Genomic DNA, 21,710 nt, shown 5'->3' with positions numbered 1-21,710 from the left:
GCAAGACGATTAAGCAAGGGCAGTGTTGCCAAGTCAAAATATTTAACGGCTGTAGAATAATCGATCAAAAAAAGATAAATACTTCAAAAATACAGATTTTAACTTTTTAATCAATTGTTATCTATGTTTTGACATAAGTTACAGATATCACGTCGTTTTAGAAGATAATTTAACTACACAGTCACGTGACTATTGTCAAAATACCGTCATAAATGTCAGAAACACGTTTTATATTAAATTTAGCATCAAAACTTTTCTAAACCTTGATTTTTGCAACTTTAGAGTACAGTTTGACAGATTTGACGTTAGTGACTGTTGTCACGTGATTTTAGGACACTATTTACCTAAACGGTCAAGTGACAATTGTCAAAATAACTGTCATAAATTTCAGAAACACGTCTCGTTTCGAAAACTGTAAGAAAACTGTTAAATTTTATTTCTTGAAGATTCTACCCAAATTTTCAGTTTTGACATTAGTGACAGGCGTATTACGTGTTTTTTTACCCACTTCTAGTAAGAAAATGACTGTTTTAAGTACATTTTTGGAATCCTCATTAAATTTCAGTCAGGGAGAAAAGCTGTGTCAAAGTTTCAACTGCCAAACACACAGTTTGAAAGGCCAGTAAGAGACAAAATCGCCTATAGAATCCACTTTAGTAAGAAAATGACTGTTTTAAGTACATTTTTGGAATTCTCATTAAATTTTGTATTCAATAACTTAAAAAAAAACACTACAAAACTTGGTACAGTCAGGGAGAAAAGCGGTGTCAAAGTTTCAACTGCCTCAAACACAGTTTGAAATAACAGTCAGCGACAAAATCGCCTGTAAAACCCACTTTGAGTAAGAAAATTACAGTTTGAAGCACATTTTTGGAATCCTCATTAAATTTCCTATTGAATAATGTGAAAAAACAATACAAAATTTAGTACAGTCAGGGAAAAAAGCGGTGTCAAAATTTCAACTGCCAAACACACAATTTGAAAGAACAGTCAGAGACAAAATCGCCTGTAGAACCCACTTTGAGTAAGAAAATGACAGTTTGAAGCACATTTTTGGAATCCTCATTAAATTTCCTACTCAATAACCTGAAAAAACACTACAAAATTTGGTACAGTCAGGGAGAAAAGCTGTGTCAAAGTTTCAACTGCCAAACACACAGTTTGAAAGGCCAGTAAGAGACAAAATCGCCTATAGAATCCACTTTAGTAAGAAAATGACTGTTTTAAGTACATTTTTGGAATTCTCATTAAATTTTGTATTCAATAACTTAAAAAAAAAACACTACAAAACTTGGTACAGTCAGGGAGAAAAGCGGTGTCAAAGTTTGAACTGCCACAAACACAGTTTGAAATAACAGTCAGCGACAAAATCGCCTGTAAAACCCCCTTTGAGTAAGAAAATGACAGTTTGAAGCACATTTTTGGAATCCTCATTAAATTTCCTATTTAATAACCTGAAAAAACACTACAAAATTTAGTACAGTCAGGGAAAAAAGCGGTGTCAAAATTTCAACTGCCAAACACACAGTTTGAAAGGACAGTCAGAAACAAAATCGCCTGTAGAACCCCCTTTGAGTAAGAAAATGACAGTTTGAAGCACATTTTTGGAATCCTCATTAAATTTCCTTTTTAATAACCTGAAAAAACACTACAAAATTTAGTACAGTCAGGGAAAAAAGCGGTGTCAAAATTTCAACTGCCAAACACACAATTTGAAAGAACAGTCAGAGACAAAATCGCCTGTAGAACCCACTTTGAGTAAGAAAATGACAGTTTTAAGCACATTTTTGGAATCCTCATTAAATTTCCTACTCAATAACTTTAAAAAAACACTACAAAACTTGCTAGTCACGGAGAAAAGCGGTGTCAAAGTTTCAACTGCCACAAACACAGTTTGAAATAACAGTCAGCGACAAAATCGCCTGTAAAACCCACTTTGAGTAAGAAAATGACTGTTTTAAGCAAATTTTTGGAATCCTCATTAAATTTCCTATTCAATAACTTAAAAAAATACTACAAAATTTGGTACAGTCAGGGAGAAAAGCGGTGTCAAAGTTTGAAGTGCCAAAAACACAGTTTGAAAAGTCACACTCGAAATTCCGCAATCTTTCGTGTTAAATTTGAAATTCATCATAAGCAGGTACTAGAAGCGTTATTTGCATTTGTATCAAATCCAGATTCTACATAAAAAAGTAAATATTTTAAGGAAAGAAAAAATGGACTTTTACTCTGGTTCTTCAATGTGCTGTGTGTAATAATTTAAGCCTAAATTTTTGTCTTGACGAGTCTCTAGTCCACTGTGTAATGATCTCCAGTGAGGCGGCCTAGACTTGACGAATTTGGGTGCTGAGGATGGCCTGACAGGCCAAAACTTCTTCACCGAAAGGGATTTTAATATATTTTACGCAGTATACACAGTGATTCTGTTGAATCCTGAATTCAACATTGAAAGCAAACATCTAACTTTCTTAAGGTACAGAAACAACAACAGTCCTTAATCTACTTGAACTTTCCTGAGAGAATATAGACCTTTACTTCACTCTATCTAAATTTCTATCAATTCATCCTACTCTACTTGATTAATTCTATAATTTTTATAAAATGTTGGCGCACACACGCTTGTATGGTTAATATCAGGAAAAACGCAGTTTTCAAACCTACAGAACCCAACAACAACTATGACGCTGGTGTATCGAAAATGTTGTGATATTTTATGTGTCGTCCACCAGTTTCAAATTGGCAATCAATCAAGAAACTATACCAACTCATTACCTTTGTGGCCTGCATCAATTGAATCCAATGCCTATCTCTAATAGCGGGATTTTGCAATTCAGTCACAGCTCGCAGAGACGTTAACATATTTTTAATAGTGGCATCCAACTGAATGTACGCGTCCCATCCCTTGATTTCTTTATCCATTTGTCTTATTTCCTTCCCGTACTTTTTACACTCCATTTCCATATTATCCACATCAATCTTCTTCCACGGCGTCAGTTTCCACTCGTCGATGCATGACCTAACCACGTTGATAAAATCCCAAAGTTGTTTCACTTGTTTCAGTTCTTTTCGGGTCGTTTTCATCGCCTTAAACTCAGGCATGGTTAATTCGAACAGGTTGGCCTGTTCGTAAAGTTTGTCCCGTTCGGTTTCCAGTTCGAAACATTCGCCGTTCGTCTTGTCTAGAAGTGGATACACGTTCGGACAGTCCCAATTGAAAAATCGAAGATTTTTGAACTGGTCTCGGTACATGTTTTGACGGATCTCGAATAAGTTGATGCGACGTTTGATGGCGTTTACTTGAAGAGCTTGCAACGGTGCCACTGCTTGTTTAGTAGTAGCAGCCACCTAAAAAAAGTATTGTTAAATTTAGTACAATTTTTGAGAGATAAATGTATTGATCAGAGAAATAATACTTATATTATTAAACGAGCGTGAAAAGATATAAATCATCGTGTGAGCAATAGCCATTTCAGGCTATCTGTTCTGATGCTATAGTTATGCCAATTAGTTGACTAAGGTTCAGTTTGAGGAATTTGGAGTAAATTCCACAGCCACAGCAAATAGTGGCACTGCAGAGTCCAATAGTTCCTACAGTGCGGAAGCGAAACATTGTAGTCAAGGCGACCTCCTTGACATACAGGGTGGTCCAGTTTTAAGTGTCAATAATTCACCATTTGATAGCCAATCAAAAAATAAGTTGACTTGCATTATGTCATTTTTCTGAAAAACGTTTCCTAAGGAAGATACAGTCCTCGAAATTTAAATTTAAAAAATCGTTTTATTGTTTAAAACTGAACATCCAAGACTTGTGAAAGTCCAAATTTGTACTGAATAGTCTAAAAACTTACTTTTTACTACTAGGAATAGTCTTAGGATTCTGCCAATCTTGGTTGAGTGTCTGAAACTGGCATTCAAGAACTAAAAAAGTCCGGAAATCAAGACAAAGATTGTATTGTGCATGAAACTCATTTTTTACTACTAAAAATAATATAAAAGTTGACTTTTAATGCTAGAACTGACTTTACTAGGACTCCAAAAGACTCCAAAGAGAGTCCAAAAGTATATTTTCAAGACTTTAATTGGTGTATAACTCAATTTTCTGAACTGGACAACAAGTCTAGAAGTAAATTAAATTTTCGGACATTTTATTTCTAAAAATTAGTTTTCAAGACTATTATTGTAGCATTTGGTACCAAAATTTTTTACTTTTATTACTGAAGAAACTTGACTTTTTCAAATAGTCTTAAACTCGATTTTTCAGTCTTAAAAAGCACTAAAAACAGTCTGAATTTCTTAGAGATGCTACAATTTATTGCACCTATGAGTGTAGAAGTCAATTTAATAGTGAAGAAGCTTGAAATAACATTTTCAAGACTATGGTCAGTGGACACACTGGCTTTTAGGCCTGATAAGTCAAAAACTTTGTAAAGATAGTTTTGAACTCGATTTGAGGCACTGAAAACAGCCTTAAAACACTAAAAACAGTCTAGTTTATTAAGAAATACCCGAATTTTTAGCACTGAGGTGTCTAGAAGTCGATTTAATAGTGACAAAGCTTGGAATGCTATTTTAAGTCTATGAAGAATGTAAAAGTTGTTTTTTAAGTTTGCTATGTCAATAATTTGGTGAGGATAGTCTTGACACTCGATTTTCCAAGCTGAAAGCAGTTTTGAAGCACTAAAAATAGTCCAGAATTCGAAGAAAATGAAAAGCAAAGTAAAAAGCACGAAAAGTTCGTTTTCAAGACAATTTTCATGAATCTAATGTCAATGTCCTGCGTCTAAGACTATTTTCAAGACTAAAATATTGAAATTTGTCTTCAAATTATGAAAACTTACTTGAAATGCAAATTTTAAGCTTCTGATGTCACTTTTCATTAGTTCAGTCACATTTTGGGGTTCAAGTCAATTTTTAAGGTTTAAATGTATGAATTTGTGGTAACAAATTCTTGAAAAAGTAGTTTTTATGTCTACAAGTCAATTTTTAGTATTAAAGTCTCTCGATTTGCATGAAAACTGGTTACAAACACAATTTTTAAGCTTCTGAAATTTTTATCTTTTCTAATTCAATTTTCAAAACTAAAGTTTTTTAGTTTGTCTGGAAACTATGAAAACTGGCTACAATAATATTTTTTAAGTGAATTTTCCGTTTCCAAGACAATTTTTAGGTTGGGTTGGGTTAGTTTTGGGCCTTTGACCGTAATAACGTGTACTAAAGTGCTTGTTCCAAATTTGATCAATATTGCTCCAACGGTCTGACAGTTATGACAAAAAAACGATTTTTTAAACAGAAATTTGAAGGACTGTATTTTTCTTAGGAAGCACTTTTCAGGAAAATGACATAACGAATGTCAACTTATTTTTTAATTGGCTATGGATTGGTGAATTATTGACATTTAAAACTGGACCACCCTGTATATGTCGGAGAGCGTCAAACCCAGAATCACTTTCAAAGCCCTGGTCGGTGTTATATTGAGGCATCTCATTCTTTAAACATGGTCTAATTTCCGGCTGTTTACGGTCTGGGAGGCTTTATGTCCCCAGACAATAGCCCCATAAGTTAGCATAGGTCTTATGACACCTTTGTAGGTCCATATGACCACTTTGGGAGAGAATCCCCAAGTCTTACTAATGGTTCGCCTACAATGTTCATAAGAATGCTTTTTGTATTCTATTAGTGATGTGAGAGTTTCACATTAGTTTGCTATCGAATGTTACTCCAAGGTACTTGACCTCGGAAGCGATACTTAACTTAATATTGAATAGTGTGGGTGCTTTCTTGTGAAAAAGACCATTTCGGTCTTCTTGGGGCTAATAGACAGAGTATATTTAGTGCACCATTTTTCTATGATTCGAAGAGCCGCTTGCATACGTTCGCAGAGCGAGATCTCAAATTTGCCTGTTTGCAGAATGACTACGTCGTCTGCGTATGCTATTCTGTAGTGGTTGTGGTTTTCAAAGAGGACAACGAGGCTGTCCAGAACCGTATTCCATAGTAGAGGTGATAACCCTCCTCCCTGCGGGCAGCCTCTTGTTACCAAGCCTTTAATCTTGACATCCTGTACATTTATCTGTATGATTCTTTTAGAGAGCATCTTGAATATCCACCCGGTGACTGTTTCTGGAGTGTTCCTTCCAGCTAGTGAGTAGTTCATTTTATTGAAGGTTGTTTTGTCAAAAGCCCTTTCGATATCAATAGGACTCCTTTATTGTCCATCGACCTTTCCACACGCCCTACCACCAGGGCTGTGTCCGTTGATCTCCCAGGGATATAAGCATGTTGATTAGGCTGCAGTGGATGGTTTGATAATACTTCATCCCTAATGTATCTTTCACATAGCCTCTCCATTGTTTTTAGGGAGAAGAATGAGAGGCTTATGGATCGGTATGCTTTGGGTCTGGTATAGTCCATCCTCCCTGGTTTTGATAGGAACACCACTCTGGCCTCCCCTATGGATCACTTGTAGACCATTCAAATATTCGCCTTCATAGACTTTCATGAGGCATTCGACTCCATTGAGACATGGCGTGCGTTGGCTGGAGCAAGGATTGATTCAAGATATTCTACCCTTCTTAAGAATGTATATGGAAGCGTTACTTTTCATGTAAAAATTACTGAAGACCGGACAACCAAAACAATTTCAATTAACAGGGGAGTTCGCCAGGGTGATCCTACATCCCCAAAACTTGTTACGTTGGCCTTGGAAGACGTTTTTAAAATGCTACCATAGGAAAATAAAGGTGTAAACGTTGATGACGATATTTCAACCATTTGCTCTTTGCAGATGACATAGTACTTATCAGTTCAGATATCCAGGAGGTTAAGAACATGCTAGAACAACTAAACAAAGCTACAAATGACGTCGGATTAAAAATGAATTTATAAAAAACAAAAATAATGAGCAAGATGGAGGAAAACATAAAAATAGTGGATAAAACTTTGGATATCTTGATCATGTCATTAAAATGGGAAAAGAAAACCAAACAGCGGAGATAAAACGAAGAATCAAACTGACATGGATAGCATTTGGAAAACTGACTCATATAGTTAAAAACCCTGATATCCCTATAACCCTTAAACGAAGGGTCTTCAACACATGGCATCCTGCCTGTCGCAACATATGGTCTTGAGACAAAGGCTCTAACCAAGAAGTACACTAACAACCTGAGGATAATGCAAAGGGCCATAGAACGGGCAATGCTGGGCATTAGTTTACTCAGATAAAATCCGTAACGAAGAAATAAGAAGAAGAACGAAGGTAGTGGACGTAGAGGAGGTCGCGGAGCTTAAGTGGCGATGGGTTGAGTATGTTGCAAGACTAAGTGTGGACAGATGGGTGTCAAAGCTTGTACACTGGAGGCCACGGCAAACAAAGAGGAGTGTCGACAGGCCACAGAGGAGATGGTTGGATGATGTGAAGAGAATAGCGGGAAGAAGATGGTACCATACAGCAAAAGACAGAACAGCATGGAAACAAATGAAAAAGGCCTTTGTTCAGGAGTGGAGAGAAAATGGCTGATAAAGGAGAAGAAGACAATAAGGTTATGTTGTTCCTGAAAATCGAGGTTTATTCGGAAAAAACCTTATGGATTCTTCTCTCCGACTCATCTCTACTGGCCCCGTTCTAGCATTATCAGACAATACAAGGAAGAAGAAGGAAGAAGAGAACTCACAGAAACAGGAAACGGCTCAAAGAACATTGAATGGAAAATATTTTTAAAATGCGTAAAGCTATTCATAATCAATGATCAACCATTTTCACTAAAATGTTCCATCCATACCAAGACAAACCGCACTCGGTCGGCAATCTTTAAAAAATACTACCAACTTACCTTCTTACAGTGATTCCACCTATCCGGAATTTCCTGCAACTGCACAATAACTTCTTCCGGAAACTCGACGTTGTAGTCTTTTAACAGATCCATAATTTGTTTCAGCGGATCAAACATTATGTCAGTCTCAACTTGACGCTCTTTGACTTTAAACAAGTACCCCATCACTTTCAAGAGCCCATCATAATCATCTTCAGTCAATGGCACCTAAAATGTATCAAGTTACAACTAAATGGTTTTTGCCAAATCTCCGAATTACCTGCATAGCCGCAACTGCTTCCCTGATAAAGTTATCCAAGTCATTCAAACTGTTGACAACTCGGTCGTATAAGTGTTGTTTGAACAAGTTGCCCCATTTGCATACTGCGTTCAAAATGGCTTGACGTAATGGGCGAACATCCACCCTCAACCATGGGGCTAACAATTTATCTGGAGTTATTTTCTCCACCTGTAAACATCCTCATTTTATCCAGCAGAAATCATTACAACTTACTGCTTACCTTTTTGTACAGTTCTTCATAGTAATCTATTTGTTCTTTGAATTGTGGAATAGTAGGAGGTGAACGTTTAATAGCATCTTCTCCTTCTTCTTTAATTTTGTACACTTCATCAAAACTGAGCAGGCGACCATATAGCAGAAACTGTCTCAAAAACTCCTGCCTATCCTCCTCCCATAAAATGTAGTATTCGTCAAATTCTTTTTCGAAAGTTTGTGCCATTTCCATCCCAGTCACCACTTTAGAACAAATGTCTTCATTCTGTATTGATAATTCTGCATCATCCTTGATCAGTTTATAGTATGTATCGCTTATTTCTGGGTCGGCATGATTAATAAAATTTCCCATAGAGTAGATGTCCTCCAAGAGATCTAAGAGTGATAGTTTTTAAAACATTGATGTATTTGACTCTACAAACTAACCTTCCATGAATGTCACAAAGTTTTCAGGTTCTTCCATGATTATGGAAGGAATGAAAACAATATTAGGCTCGTGCAACTCCATTAGCAGTTCCATCAAAGGACTGGAAGTGTTATCGCTCATTTCGTTCAAAAATCCTATTTGGTTCACTTTGACGGCATCGATCATAAGCTCACCAATTTTATCATCCAAATCTTTCAAATACGGTATCCACATGGCTAGTTTCTCCGCTCGTTTCTTCTCTTCTTCAGCTTTTCTTTCCGCTTCTTCTTGTTCTTTTTGGATCTCTTCTTCGGTTTTCTTTTTCGGTTTGGGTTGTTTGGCGCCTTTTTTACCTTTCGCTTCTTTCGGTGACGGTGATTCTTCCACAACTGGTGTTTCTTCTAAAATATATTTTTTTATAAGTAAACGTTTGATATACACTTGCTAGGATTTTCAAAAATCAGTTCTTCTAATAGGCTAACGGTAAAATTTTTACCTGGTGGTACTTCCGGTTCCGGCTCTTCCATAGGTTCATTGAAAAACAACTCGTAGTTTTCTTTGACGACTAGTTCTAGTTCAACAGAAGAAGCAGCAACTTGGTCGTGTCTTTTTTGTAAACGTTCAGCACGATCTTCTAGATACAGCAAATTTTCTTTTTTTCCATCCTTTCTTTCGAATAGCAACTGTTGTCCCCAAGCATTGATACCTGCTACCAGATTCGCCACGTTTGCTTGAGCTTTCTTGACCCGATCCGTTAATTGCTTTACCGTATCAAAGATTTGCAGGATAATTTCCGGATCTAAAAATTCGGTTTTAAGTGATTTGCAAACACAAAACTAAGTAGTATTTTACTGTTTGTGTCCCAAGTGAGACTTTCAGTGACTTGTTGCAGCAAATCGTCCACTGAACTCAGCTCGTGTTCAATCAAATCGTATTCTACATCACTAGTCTTCTTTTTTAAATAGTTATACCACTCGATGATTCTGTTGAACTTTACGATAGCCTGGACGATTTCTTCGCTTCGTTTGAATAACTCTTCAGCTTCTGGAGGTAAATTTTCAATTTCCATACTTTTAAGATACCGAATCTCCCTGAAAATAGCTTGCAACTCCTTGTCAAAGTTCAGTGCCAAAAGACCGTCGGAATCTCGTATAATTTGAAACTTGGACATACTAGTTCTGATTTGTTCTGGCAGTCTTGAATACCACTCTTGTAGCAAGTTCGTTTGATCTTCAGTTAAAATTTGCAGCATCTCGTCAAGTTTCTTGAAAACAAACTCAGTGTTCTCATCTGTAAGAATTTCATCCTCGATCGACTTGAACTCTTCACCAGGTTTGGACACCCTAAAATATAATCTCCGGAGCCACAATATTGTTCCAGCTAGTGGTGGAAAGCTATTGTCTATAGGGACTCCCTCCGTTTTGGCCAAATCGTACAACTCTTTCACTGTGTTCAGTTCATCATCAAACATTTTAGTAAGTACATTATACTTGACCTTTACTAATTGGCTAATATAAGGACGGGCAAACATGTTAGCAGCTATATTCAGGTACTTGAACATCGTTTCTAAGTTGTAGCAATCATCAAAAGCTTGAGTGAGCACAGCTGCCAGGCGCTTATCATAATCTGCACAAATCAATTGGAAGTTTTCATAATCTTTGATTAGGGAGTTATCTTTAGTGTCCAGCACTTCATATTGGATATTTTGGAATAGGTTGTAACATTTGTTGAACTCTTCGTATATTTCTGCACATTTTGCTGACAGATAACGCCCTTTAATACCACCAATCTCGACTTTCTCCAACTTGGAAAAGTCAATGAAAGTCTGAAGAATAGAATTGACCACACTGATTCTGTCGACAAAATCAATCAGTCGTTGGAACACATTTCTTCTATGGAAAGTCCACGGTTTTTTGACAGGGACTTCATCGGTTTCAGATTCAGGTGGACGATAATACGAATCCAAATTCTCCCTGACGTATTCAAAAGCTTCTTGGAATTTATCCATGATTTTGATGGTTATAGTGATTTTTTCGTGCATTTCGTCTGGTTCGCCTTGGAAGATGTTGCTGGGGTCCAAAGCTTTTTCCGCTGATTCTATCAGTAAATTGGCGATCATTTTGAAAAGGATCACAATCCGGTCGCTTCTTGCATAATATTTGGAATTAGCCCAAACTAATCCAACAACATGAACCTAAAATATATAGGAAAGTAAAATGAATGTCACCTAAATCTGAAATTGATAATAAAATTCCTGTGTGGTGAGTATGTTTTAGTTTGGTTCTTGAATAAAAAACAAATTGGGAATGTCTGAAAACCAAAAGTTGTTCAAATAACTGGAAGGAAGAAAGGCAAACGTTTGATGGTAAGGAATGTTACCTATTGATTGGTACCACTTCTCCAGTGAATACACTGCATATGTGATAAAAGAAGACATCAAAAAGCAAACAATAGTATAGTTATCAGATAGTTCAGCTTCAACTGTACCTCGTATCTTGACTGTTTAGTCAATTTTGTAGTTTGCAATCCTGATGAAGAAGCCAGTCAGCCTCAAAACCTCAAATACATACAGTAAAGCGATTGATCCTTGTGTTTAAAGAACAGACTGGACATAATCGTCTTCCAGATTTCTCCAGGTGTCCCTATCTAGGGCAACTTGGTACCAGTTTCAACCCACCCACTGCTTGATGTAGTCTAGCCATCTCTTCTATGCTCTACCGATTCTCCTTTTTTGTTAATCATGGCCGCCATTTCACTAGGAGTATTGTACCCTTATTGGTGTGCTGCTGTTAACGACGCTGTTAACGACGAAATAGTAGAACAGGTGATGTCCTTCAGATAGGGGTAGAAATAACCGCCCATCAAGACAGGAGATCTGAGGTAAAGAATCAAATATCTATATAGATAAGATCTCTAGAATAGTCGGATATTTGAAAGACATTTTATGGAAAAACCAGTTCTAAAAATAGCAGCAAAGACCATAATATATAAATCATGCGTAAGGCCAATAATCACATATGCCGCAGAAACCACGGCAAACACCAGCAGAACCAAGAGCATAACCGGAGAGATGAGAACGCTCCGAAGTATCACGGGACACACGCTACGTGACAGAATACCCAACCAAGAAATAAGACGAATCTGCGACATACGGGGCATTGTAAGATTGACGAAGCAGAGACGGCGAGAGTGGAATCAACACATTAACAGAATGGAAGACAATAGATTTGCTAAAATTGCTAGAGACGGAAGACCACACTCTAGAAGACCGCCAGGCAGACCACCAAAGAGGTGGAGGGATAGCTGGTTGTCGACGTTGCAGGGATCTATCTCCTTAAAGCTGGAAAAACAGGCTGAAAGCCTATTTCAAGAAGAAGAAGAGCCACTTAAGCTCAGCCACGCGCTAGATGATGTCTTTTACCTTCGTCCTATTTATTTTTGTGTTTCAAGCATGGATTTTCTATCGCTCTTTGGGTTGTTCTAAGGCGCTCTATCATTTTCTGCGCTAGGGTTACAGTTTCCCGCCCATATGTAGATACGGCTAAGATACATACGTCCTAGACCTTTCTTTTGAGACTTATGTTTTGGTTTTTGAGAATATGTACCAATTTCTCGTATGCCGCCCAGCTAATTCGTATTCTCCTACTTGTCTTAGACGTTTGGTTTTTCTTGACCAATATGACTTTGGTACACGTATTCTTCTACTGTGTCGAACAGGTGATGGTATATTGTTATATGTAGGTCATCTCTACTCATGATCTTGGTCTTATTGACATTCATTTTTAATCCCACCCGCAGGGAAAATTATTTCATCATAATCTCTATTACAATGGAGTTTCTGCTTATTAACACAATATCACCTGCAAAGCGTAGATGGTTCAAGTATACTCCGTCTACGTTTGACAAACACAATTTGGGTGAGAGTACCCCTTGACGAACGCCTCTGTTTATTGGGATTTGATCGGTTATTAGATCCTCGTCTATTGCAACCTCGTCATGCAAGGTGGAGTATCTTGTATCTATTCTGGCCGTTGTAGGAACGCCCACGCTTCTATCGAGTCAAACGCTTTATGATAATCTATGAACGCCATATGGAGAGGTATATTGTATTCAACACTTTTCTCGATTAGGTTGTGGATTGTTTGTAGATGGTATGTGTACCTTGTCAGGAACCTGACTGTTCAACTGGTTGGTAAAAATCGAATTTCTTTTTCAGGCGGTTTGTAATAATATTTTTCAGAAGCTTGCAAAGTTTTCCATATTTGCGGTATCGCACTTCTTGAAGAGCAGCATCTTTCCTTAGTGAAGGCATTTATTAAGAAGTATTCTGATTACTTCTTCTACTACATCTCCCTCCATTTTAATCATTTCAGTTGTTATTCGATCTTTTCCAGGTGATTTCCTGTTCTTCGTTTGTCTCAGTCCTAATATCTAAAATTTACCTTTTGAGAATGACGTCATTATAATACTTCTGCTTTACTTATATCAGGCATCTCTTCGGAGCCGACGTTGGTCGCTTGTAGCTTGTAGCATCACTTGTAGCTGGGTTCTTGGTTCTGGGGTTTTCGTATAGATCTTAGTAGAAGCTTTGAATCACGCTTTTGATTTCAATTTTGCTGTTTACGACCATTTCTTGTTTATTTCTCATTTTACATATTTTTACCTTACCCTTCGATAGGCTTGATCTTGATACACTCATGTCCTTATTATTTCAATCTGATGTTAAGCGCTCATAGATCTTTCCGGATTTCTTTGTGAATGATTTTATCATTGATTCTCCGTTCGTATTTATCCGTTTGTCCATTAGCTCGATTGGGTTCGATTTAAGTTTTGATCTTTTCTGTTTTGATCTCATGCATATCTGTTTAGTAGCTGTTTGCAGGCTTTCTGTAATTTTCTGAACAAACAAGAACTTACTACCGTAAAATTTAGATCTTGAAAGAAACCTTTAATATGTTAGTCTGTTGATAATCAATGCTTCATTATTGCTGCAGGGTTCTTTAACATAACCTCAGAAATGTGTTTCTACATTATGCACTCTAAAACTAGATGGCGCTGCGCTAATACAATATACCTATATCGATCAAGTAGTGTTTATCTTTCTCTAGGCTCCTTTATGACGATTGTCTGAGTTTATAAAATAGTACATAATGATATTTCTTAACAAGTGACAAACGGCGCAAAACGGAGCACCTATTTGACGGTTGTCAAAGTAGGTCGCAGATAAAGTATCGTAAAGCAATTACGTACTAATGGAGTTTGTAGTGTCCCATTCTTGCACGAAAATTCTTCTTTAAGACCTGCTGAAACAAGCTTCTACATAAACAGACAGAAGACGCACCCAGAAACTACAGGGGCATAACGCTGCTGAACACAAGCCTGAAACTCTTTACCGGCATTTTGAAGGAAAGACTTGAAACACAAATAACAAACAGGGAAGAACAGCAAGGCTTCAGACGAAACAGATCCACGATCGACGCCATATTTATTATCGAACAACTGAAAGAAAAATCAATCGAATTTAATACACCAGCATATGTCTGCTTCATCGATTTGTCCAAGGCATTTGATAGGATTCGCCTTTTGGAAATCATACCAAAATATACTGATAGCGAAAGACGCCAGACACATCGTAAGAGCAGTCCGCAGTCTCGATATGAACAACATGACTAAAGTAAAGGCAGGAGACACTTATACGGAAGAGATACCGACACCAGGAGGCATCAGACAAGGTGCCAGCCTTAGCCCATTTCTGTTCAATCTCTTAATGGACAGAATTATAGAGGAAGTATCATTACTCAATATGGGATACCGAATGGGACAGAATAAAAGAATCAGCATGGTATCCTACGCCGATGATGCAGCTATTTTCGCGGAAACGGAGGACGTTCTACAGAGACATCTACACAAATTCTGCCAGATCGATGAACATCGCCATATCTATAGAAAAAACGAAAAGCAAAACCTTTGCTAAAGATCCCGTAAGATGTCAGCTGGTAGCTCAGGACAAAATCATTGAGCAAGTCTCACAATTCAAATATCTGGGTATGGATCTGTCAAGTTATCACAACCCAGTGGAGGACCTAAGAAGCCAGATCAACAAAGCGACTGTCATGTCGGGTTGCTTAAGGCAGATAATATGGGCGAACGAATACATGCGAAAGGTTAGCAAGGTCAGGATCTATATGACTTGTATCAGGCCAATCATGACATACGGAATAGAAACCAGAGAAGAAACCAACAAAACGAAAAGAATGCTTCGAGTAGCCGAAATGAAAACGCTCAGGACTATAATGGGAAAAACAAGAATAGACCGAATTAAGAACACTGACATGAGGGAACAATGTGGGGTGCAAGACATCGTAAGATGGGGGAGACAAAGAAAAAGATATGGGTACGCTCACGTGAGAAGAATGGAAGAGGGAAGACTGCCACGCATCGCACTTTAAGGAAAACCAATAGGGAAAAGACCACCTCAGAGATGGAAGGACAGCTGGCAGTCCACCTCCCAGGAACTGATCCAGAGGAACCTGCAAAACTACCACATCGCGAGATCTTCAATATGAATAAGAAGAAGGAGAACATCTAGATAATGAGTGAAGAAAGAAGTTTTGAACAAAGTCGAATGTCATCATGAAACCAATCAGTTTAAGAGAATAAGACAAGCTACTTAAAAAATGCGAAACATTTTGTCAGGCAAAGAAGATAATATGTGCATTATGGATATGGATGTGATTAGGTATAAATGGTAGTTTAACATCTAGCTTAGTCGCTTAGATAAGTTAAGATTTCAGTGTGAAACTTAAGACACTTAAAAAACTTAGCCTAAGCTGTCAACTGTGTTGGTGTAATTAGTCTTGTTACATTTCCTGTCGTTCTGTGTTCTATCAATATATAAACAAAATAATATACTTACCAGAGGTTTGACATAAGGTTCCGTCTCCAAGAAATCGTTTTCATCAAACTTACCCAAATGAGGCACCAAAATTTTTAAATACTTTAAGACATCTCTGGCTTCAATTAAAGCTGCTACGATTTCATCGAACAGAGTTTTGAACGCTTTCAAATAAGTGCTGTTGGTTAGTTCTAGGTATTCGCTCATTTTCTGGAAAAGTACCAATTGAGAAGCTTTTTTCAGTAGCGCAGGATACAATAGTACCTTCACTCGAGGATCGCACAATTGATCGTAAATCGATTCCAAACTTTTGGTTCTGGCATTCCAAAAATCGATTTCATTGGCTGGAATCGGATTGGCGCCGTTGGCAAAACAAAGTTGGGACGTTTGCTTCAACACTTCACCACAAATACTACTCCACTTCATTACGGAGTTTTCTATGGTTGTTTTCAACGGTAAGTTCACTTCTTCTCCATCAGTATCGATGAAGTCTTGTACAGTAGGGTAAATAGTGGATATGCCTTGAGGCATCGGTAAAATTACTTGACTTTTCATTGCTCCTTTGATCTGCAATATGTTTGATGTAAGATGTGTAGCAATTTAGGTTAGTCTAAATTGTACCTGATCTATGGTGTTTTTGAAAGCTCTGACATGGGTAATCACATCTTGAGACACCACTTTAGGCCATCCGGTTTGATTTGCCGAGTTTGAAAGTAACGGAACGAACACACCTTCAACTAGTATCGACATATCTTCGATCGGTTTGCCGGACATGTCCCCGAAAATTAGAACTGTCCGGAAATTTTCCATAGTGACTGGCTCTGGTAGTTTACGGATAAAATAGGTGAATTTCTGTTTGATTTGAGGATTAAACGAAGTGCAGGGAGTAAGCAATCCAGTTGATGGTATTGTAATAAGCAGTAGTGGTTGTTTGGGATCATTAAAGAACTTGAAGATCATTTTCTAAAAAAAGGAAAAATTTTTTATTATCATATAATGCACAAGTTATATTCCCAAATTGCACTTTTGGAGTTTTCTGAATTTTTAAAAAACACTCTACAATACATGGTGTGACAAATTCGTGTGTGACGAAAAAGGTAAAATTTAATTATTACAAAATAATTAATATTATTATTGAGTTGATAAGCAGCTTAGCCACCAATTTCATTGTGAAAGACTAATGAATATCCAGTGACTTTCATCATTCTTTCCTCTTTTGTCTTGAAATAATTACGAGTTCCCTTATGGTTAGATGTCTTTGTTTATAAACTTTAAAATACTGCATAAAACAAGTATTATTTATGTGGTAGGCTGAAGTAATACATTTGTGTCTCCTCACTACAAAATTTTCATACAGTTTCTTTAAATCCTCAAATGTAGCAGCTGCATCTCGGACATCTTTGATCTCTTGCGAAACTTCGGTAACTCAAACCGTTTTCGAGATATTCTCCTTTTTTTAAAATTCTATCCAAATTTTGGAAAAACCGTATCTTCACTATTTTTGGGGTTTCAGCGGCTGTAAAAACGTTAAAATGTTTGTCTCAAACTGCTCCTTGACAAGATAAAATATACAGGACATTCAAAAAACAAAAAGTTCCCGGTTCTGAGTATAAACCTAATCCACTGAATGCAGAAAGTGATTCTGAACATTTTTAGTATTCTTCAAAATTTCCGTAACTCTAATCGTTTCCGAGATATTCGATTATGTTTTTTCGAAATTGCATCAACATTTTGAAAATCCTGTATCTTCGCCATTTTTGGAGTTTCAATGACTGTAAAAAGCTCCAAATGTTCGTCTTGAACTGCTTTTTCCCCTCGTGCTAACCGCACCACGATTTAACACATACAGGGTGTTCAAAAAACAAAAATAAAAACAGTTACACTTGAAACCAACGCTCTGCCAGTTGTGACCGCGTTTACTTGGTTCTAAGTAAATGTAAACCTAATTCTTTAAGTACAGAAAGTTATTCTGTTTATGTTTAGTCTCTTGCAAAGTGTCCATAACTGTAACCGGTTCCGAGATATTCACTTTTTTCCTTTTTTTTTCAAATTGCAGCAAAATTTTTAACATTTTGTATTTCCACCATTTTAAGGGTTACAGTGACCCAAAAATGCTCAAAATGTTTGTCTTAAACTGCTCTTTGATCTCGTTCTAACCGCAACACGATTGAACATATACAGGGTGATAAGAAAACAAAACGAAAAACCGTTACAATGAAACTAACGCTCTGCCAGTTGTGACCGCATTTATGTAGATGTAAACCTAATTCACTGGGTGCAGAAAGTTATTCTGTACATTGATTTCTTACAAAATTTCCATAACTCTAACCGGTTACGAGATATTTGACCTTTTTTTCCTTTTTTTAAACTGCTAATCACAATTTTCAACATTTTTCAGTTTCAGAGACTGTAAAAAGCTCAAAGTGTTTGTCTTGAACTGCTCGTTGAGCTCGTGTTAACCGCAACACGATTGAAAATATAGAGAGTGATCAAAAAACAAAAAGAAAAACAGTTAAATTTGAAGCTCTCCCAGTTGTGACCCCGTTTGCACGTTGGTTTTTAAGTGAGTGTAAACCTAATCTGCGGGGTGCAGAAAATCTCAATATTTTAAGACTCATGCAAAATTTTCGTATGTCTAACCGTTTTCGAGATATTCGACTTTTAAATTTTTATTGTCAATTGCATCAAAATTTTGAGAATTTTGCATCTGCTCCATTTTTCAGGTTTGAGAGGCTGTGAAAAGCTCAAAATGTTCGTCTCAAACTGCTCTTTCACCTCGTGCTAACCTCAACATGATTGAACATATACAGGGTGTTCAAAAAACAAAAAGAAAAACAGTTAAATTTGAAGCTCTCCCAGTTGTGACCCCGTTTGCACGTTGGTTTTTAAGTGAGTGTAAACCTAATCTGCGGGGTGCAGAAAATCTCAATATTTTAAGACTCATGCAAAATTTTCGTATGTCTAACCGTTTTCGAGATATTCGACTTTTAAATTTTTATTGTCAATTGCATCAAAATTTTGAGAATTTTGCATCTGCTCCATTTTTCAGGTTTGAGAGGCTGTGAAAAGCTCAAAATGTTCGTCTCAAACTGCTCTTTCACCTCGTGCTAACCTCAACATGATTGAACATATACAGGGTGTTCAAAAAACAAAAAGAAAAACAGTTAAATTTGAAGCTCTCCCAGTTGTGACCCCGTTTGCACGTTGGTTTTTAAGTGAGTGTAAACCTAATCTGCGGGGTGCAGAAAATCTCAATATTTTAAGACTCATGCAAAATTTTCGTATGTCTAACCGTTTTCGAGATATTCGACTTTTAAATTTTTATTGTCAATTGCATCAAAATTTTGAGAATTTTGCATCTGCTCCATTTTTCAGGTTTGAGAGGCTGTGAAAAGCTCAAAATGTTCGTCTCAAACTGCTCTTTCACCTCGTGCTAACCTCAACATGATTGAACATATACAGGGTGTTCAAAAAACAAAAAGAAAAACAGTTAACTTTGAAAGTAACGCTGTGCCAGGTGTGACTGCGTTTTCCCGGTTCTAAGTGGGTATAAACCTACTCCACTGGGTACACAAAGTTATTCTAAACATTTTTAGAATCTTGCAAAATTATTATTACAAAAACCCCACCCGTTTCCGTAATATTCGACTTTCTGTATGGCAGTGCATCAAAATTTTGAAAATCTCGTATATTCGTCATTTTTAGTGTTTCGGCGATAGTAAAAAGCAAAAAGTGTCATATTTTACAGGAGAAAAAGTTTTCAGTCATCAACTTTTAGTTCCTTCCTTTCCCCATCTAATGAATCACCAAGAAAATAAAAACAATTTTCCAAAATTTTGTTTTTTTTTTTTGGATATCTCCGGAAGTAAATTTTGAAATTCTGAGACTGCATATTACTAAATTCCAAATTGCGCATATTGCCATAATTTAACCAAATCTGTATTTTTTACCTTATCAATCTAAGTCATTTTAAGCAAAACTCTCCCATACTCAAAGATTCATCAGTAGAGTTTAAATTGAAAAGCACTAAAATCGTGAAAAAAAAGCGCTTAAAAAGCAAAATTTCTTTATTTTTCTCAAAAAAAGCATAAAAATCTGTAAAACAGGTTTAAAAAAGCACAAAACTCTTTCAGAGATGCAAAGTTCTAGACATTTTTTGAAGCTGCTTTAAATGCATACGGGACATTTTAGACTGTTAAACTTTCTACTTGAGGAGCTACACTACTTGAGGAGCATTTGGAAGGTTTTTGGACAATTTAAAGAGCATATTGAAGGATCTTGTATGATTTAGAGGCATTTAGAAATTCTTAGACGGTTCTAGAATTTCTTGGAAGCTTCTAGACTGTTTTGGTATTATTTGGGAGCTTCAAGACTAGTTGAAGAGCATTTGGAATCTTTTAGACTGTTCTAAAACTTCTAGACCGTTTTGAAAGGATTCCGACTGCTTAGAAAGCATTTTGGAGTTTCTGTAAATATTTAAAATCTTTTTAGACTACTTTAAGAGCATTGAAGGTTCTGGACTGTTTTTAAGGTATTTAAAACCTTGTAGACGATTCTAGAAATTTTTGGACGCTTTTAAAGTGTTCTAAAAGCATACGGAAACTTTTAGACAGTCTTTAAATGTTTTGAGAGCTTTTAGACTGTTCTAAAAGGTTTTGGAAGGCTTTCGACTGCTTTAGCAGCAATTTGGAGTTTCTGCAGTATTTTGAAATCTTTTTAGACTACTTTAGAAGCATTTGGAAGGTTTCTGGAGAGTTTAAAAAGCATTGAAGGTTTTGGACTGGTTTTAGAGCCTTTGAAAACTTTTGGACAGTTAAAAAAGCCTTGAAGACACTAGACTGCTTTTAAGGCATTTGAAACCTTGTAGACGGTTCTAGACACTTTTGAAAGCTGTTAAACTGCTTGAGAAGCATTTTGGAGTTTCTGAAGTGTTTTAAAACCTTTTTAGACTACTTTAAGAGCATTTGGAAATTGTTTGGACAGCTTAAAGAGCATTGAAGATACTGGACTGCTCTTAAGGCATGTCTAGAAGCATACGGAAGCTTTTAGACTGTCTTGAAATTTTTTGAGGACTTCTAGATAAGTTGAAAAGCATTTGGAAACTTTTAGACTGTTATAAAGTCTTTTGGAAGCTTCTAGGCTGTTTTGTAAGCTTTTTCAAGGCATTTCAGAACTTTAGTGTTTAGGAATGTTTTTACATTTTCGAAATTTTTGGGCCAGTTGAAATTTGTAAATTGATATTAACCCATTTTACAACAGATGATTGGTATGTTTTTGTCTCTCATAAGCCTTCAATATCTCAATATAGCTATTGAAATTGTAAATTAACCTATACAAAAAATAGCAGCAAATAAGCACAAAAAGAAGGAAAAAGCAAAAAAAAATACGTGTTTTTGAGTAAATCGTTCACATTAGATGTCAAAAGTTGGTTTCTTTTATTATTTTTACAAAAAGCAAAATTTCTAGAAATCCGTACTCTAATCATCAGCGTTGCACAATAAAATCCTCAGATCTTACATACTCCGAAAACTTTCTCAATTGAACAAATTAGCGGTTGGTTTAATTTAAATAAGCGCTATCCGTAGCAAAACATCACTTACCCGATATTCATCAGTTCCCATCATTTTGTTCCACTTTTCCTGTTTCATTTTGTAGGATTTGGTCAGGTAATTGAGCAGGAACTCGAGTCGGGCATCTTCCGCATCATCCTTATCATCTTTTTTTTTGTCGTCGCTCATGGCACGGAATCAGGAAATTATTCTTGGAATCCGGCACGACAATTTTTAAATAGCGTTGTCAACTTGAAACATTTCACAAGTACAGGTAATTCACCGTACAAACTTGCTAGGCAACGTAAAGTATTGACAATGCCGGTCGATATCCAGTTGTACGAAAAGTTTCGGTGTGAAGTTCTGGGAAATTGGTGCTATAATTAGCTGATCATGACCGCCCTATATTCAGGAAGTTTGAATCGAAAACGCATATATTCTATATAAGTTATTCAAAGAGCAATATAACCACTTTCCTTGAAGTGCAGGCAGCACCTTTCCAGGACTAGAAGTAGTCCTGAAGAAACTTTTAAAC

The 21,710-nt window shown here is 36.6% G+C and overlaps 1 protein-coding gene across 4 annotated transcripts in view; it reads right to left on the bottom strand.

Moving 5' to 3' along the window:
* LOC145724014 (dynein beta chain, ciliary-like) overlaps nucleotides 1–21,444 on the bottom strand; it is a 44,862-nt gene extending 23,418 nt beyond the window's left edge. For 3 of the 4 annotated variants that reach the window (XM_081972082.1, XM_081972084.1, XM_081972081.1), the window contains exons 1-11: nucleotides 21,227–21,444; nucleotides 16,248–16,589; nucleotides 15,891–16,193; nucleotides 15,648–15,836; nucleotides 9,584–10,925; nucleotides 9,228–9,530; nucleotides 8,752–9,132; nucleotides 8,333–8,700; nucleotides 8,092–8,280; nucleotides 7,833–8,039; nucleotides 2,773–3,345 (exon numbers count right to left, since the gene is read on the bottom strand). In XM_081972082.1, coding sequence (XP_081828208.1) covers nucleotides 2,773–3,345; nucleotides 7,833–8,039; nucleotides 8,092–8,280; nucleotides 8,333–8,700; nucleotides 8,752–9,132; nucleotides 9,228–9,530; nucleotides 9,584–10,925; nucleotides 15,648–15,836; nucleotides 15,891–16,193; nucleotides 16,248–16,589; nucleotides 21,227–21,364 — 4,335 coding nt within the window. In that variant the 5' untranslated portion in view covers nucleotides 21,365–21,444. The remainder of the gene's footprint in view (nucleotides 1–2,772; nucleotides 3,346–7,832; nucleotides 8,040–8,091; nucleotides 8,281–8,332; nucleotides 8,701–8,751; nucleotides 9,133–9,227; nucleotides 9,531–9,583; nucleotides 10,926–15,647; nucleotides 15,837–15,890; nucleotides 16,194–16,247; nucleotides 16,590–21,226) is intronic. The other variant, XM_081972083.1, reaches the window with a different exon arrangement.
* Nucleotides 21,445–21,710: the final 266 nt, after the last annotated feature.

This window comes from Ips typographus, linkage group LG2 (genome assembly GCF_016097725.1).
Source record: "Ips typographus isolate SLU linkage group LG2, UJ_Ityp_2.0, whole genome shotgun sequence".
Classification (NCBI taxonomy): Eukaryota; Metazoa; Arthropoda; class Insecta; order Coleoptera; family Curculionidae; genus Ips; species Ips typographus.
The sequence above is the reverse complement of the archived record's forward strand: the minus strand, read 5'-3'. Positions and strand labels throughout refer to the sequence as shown.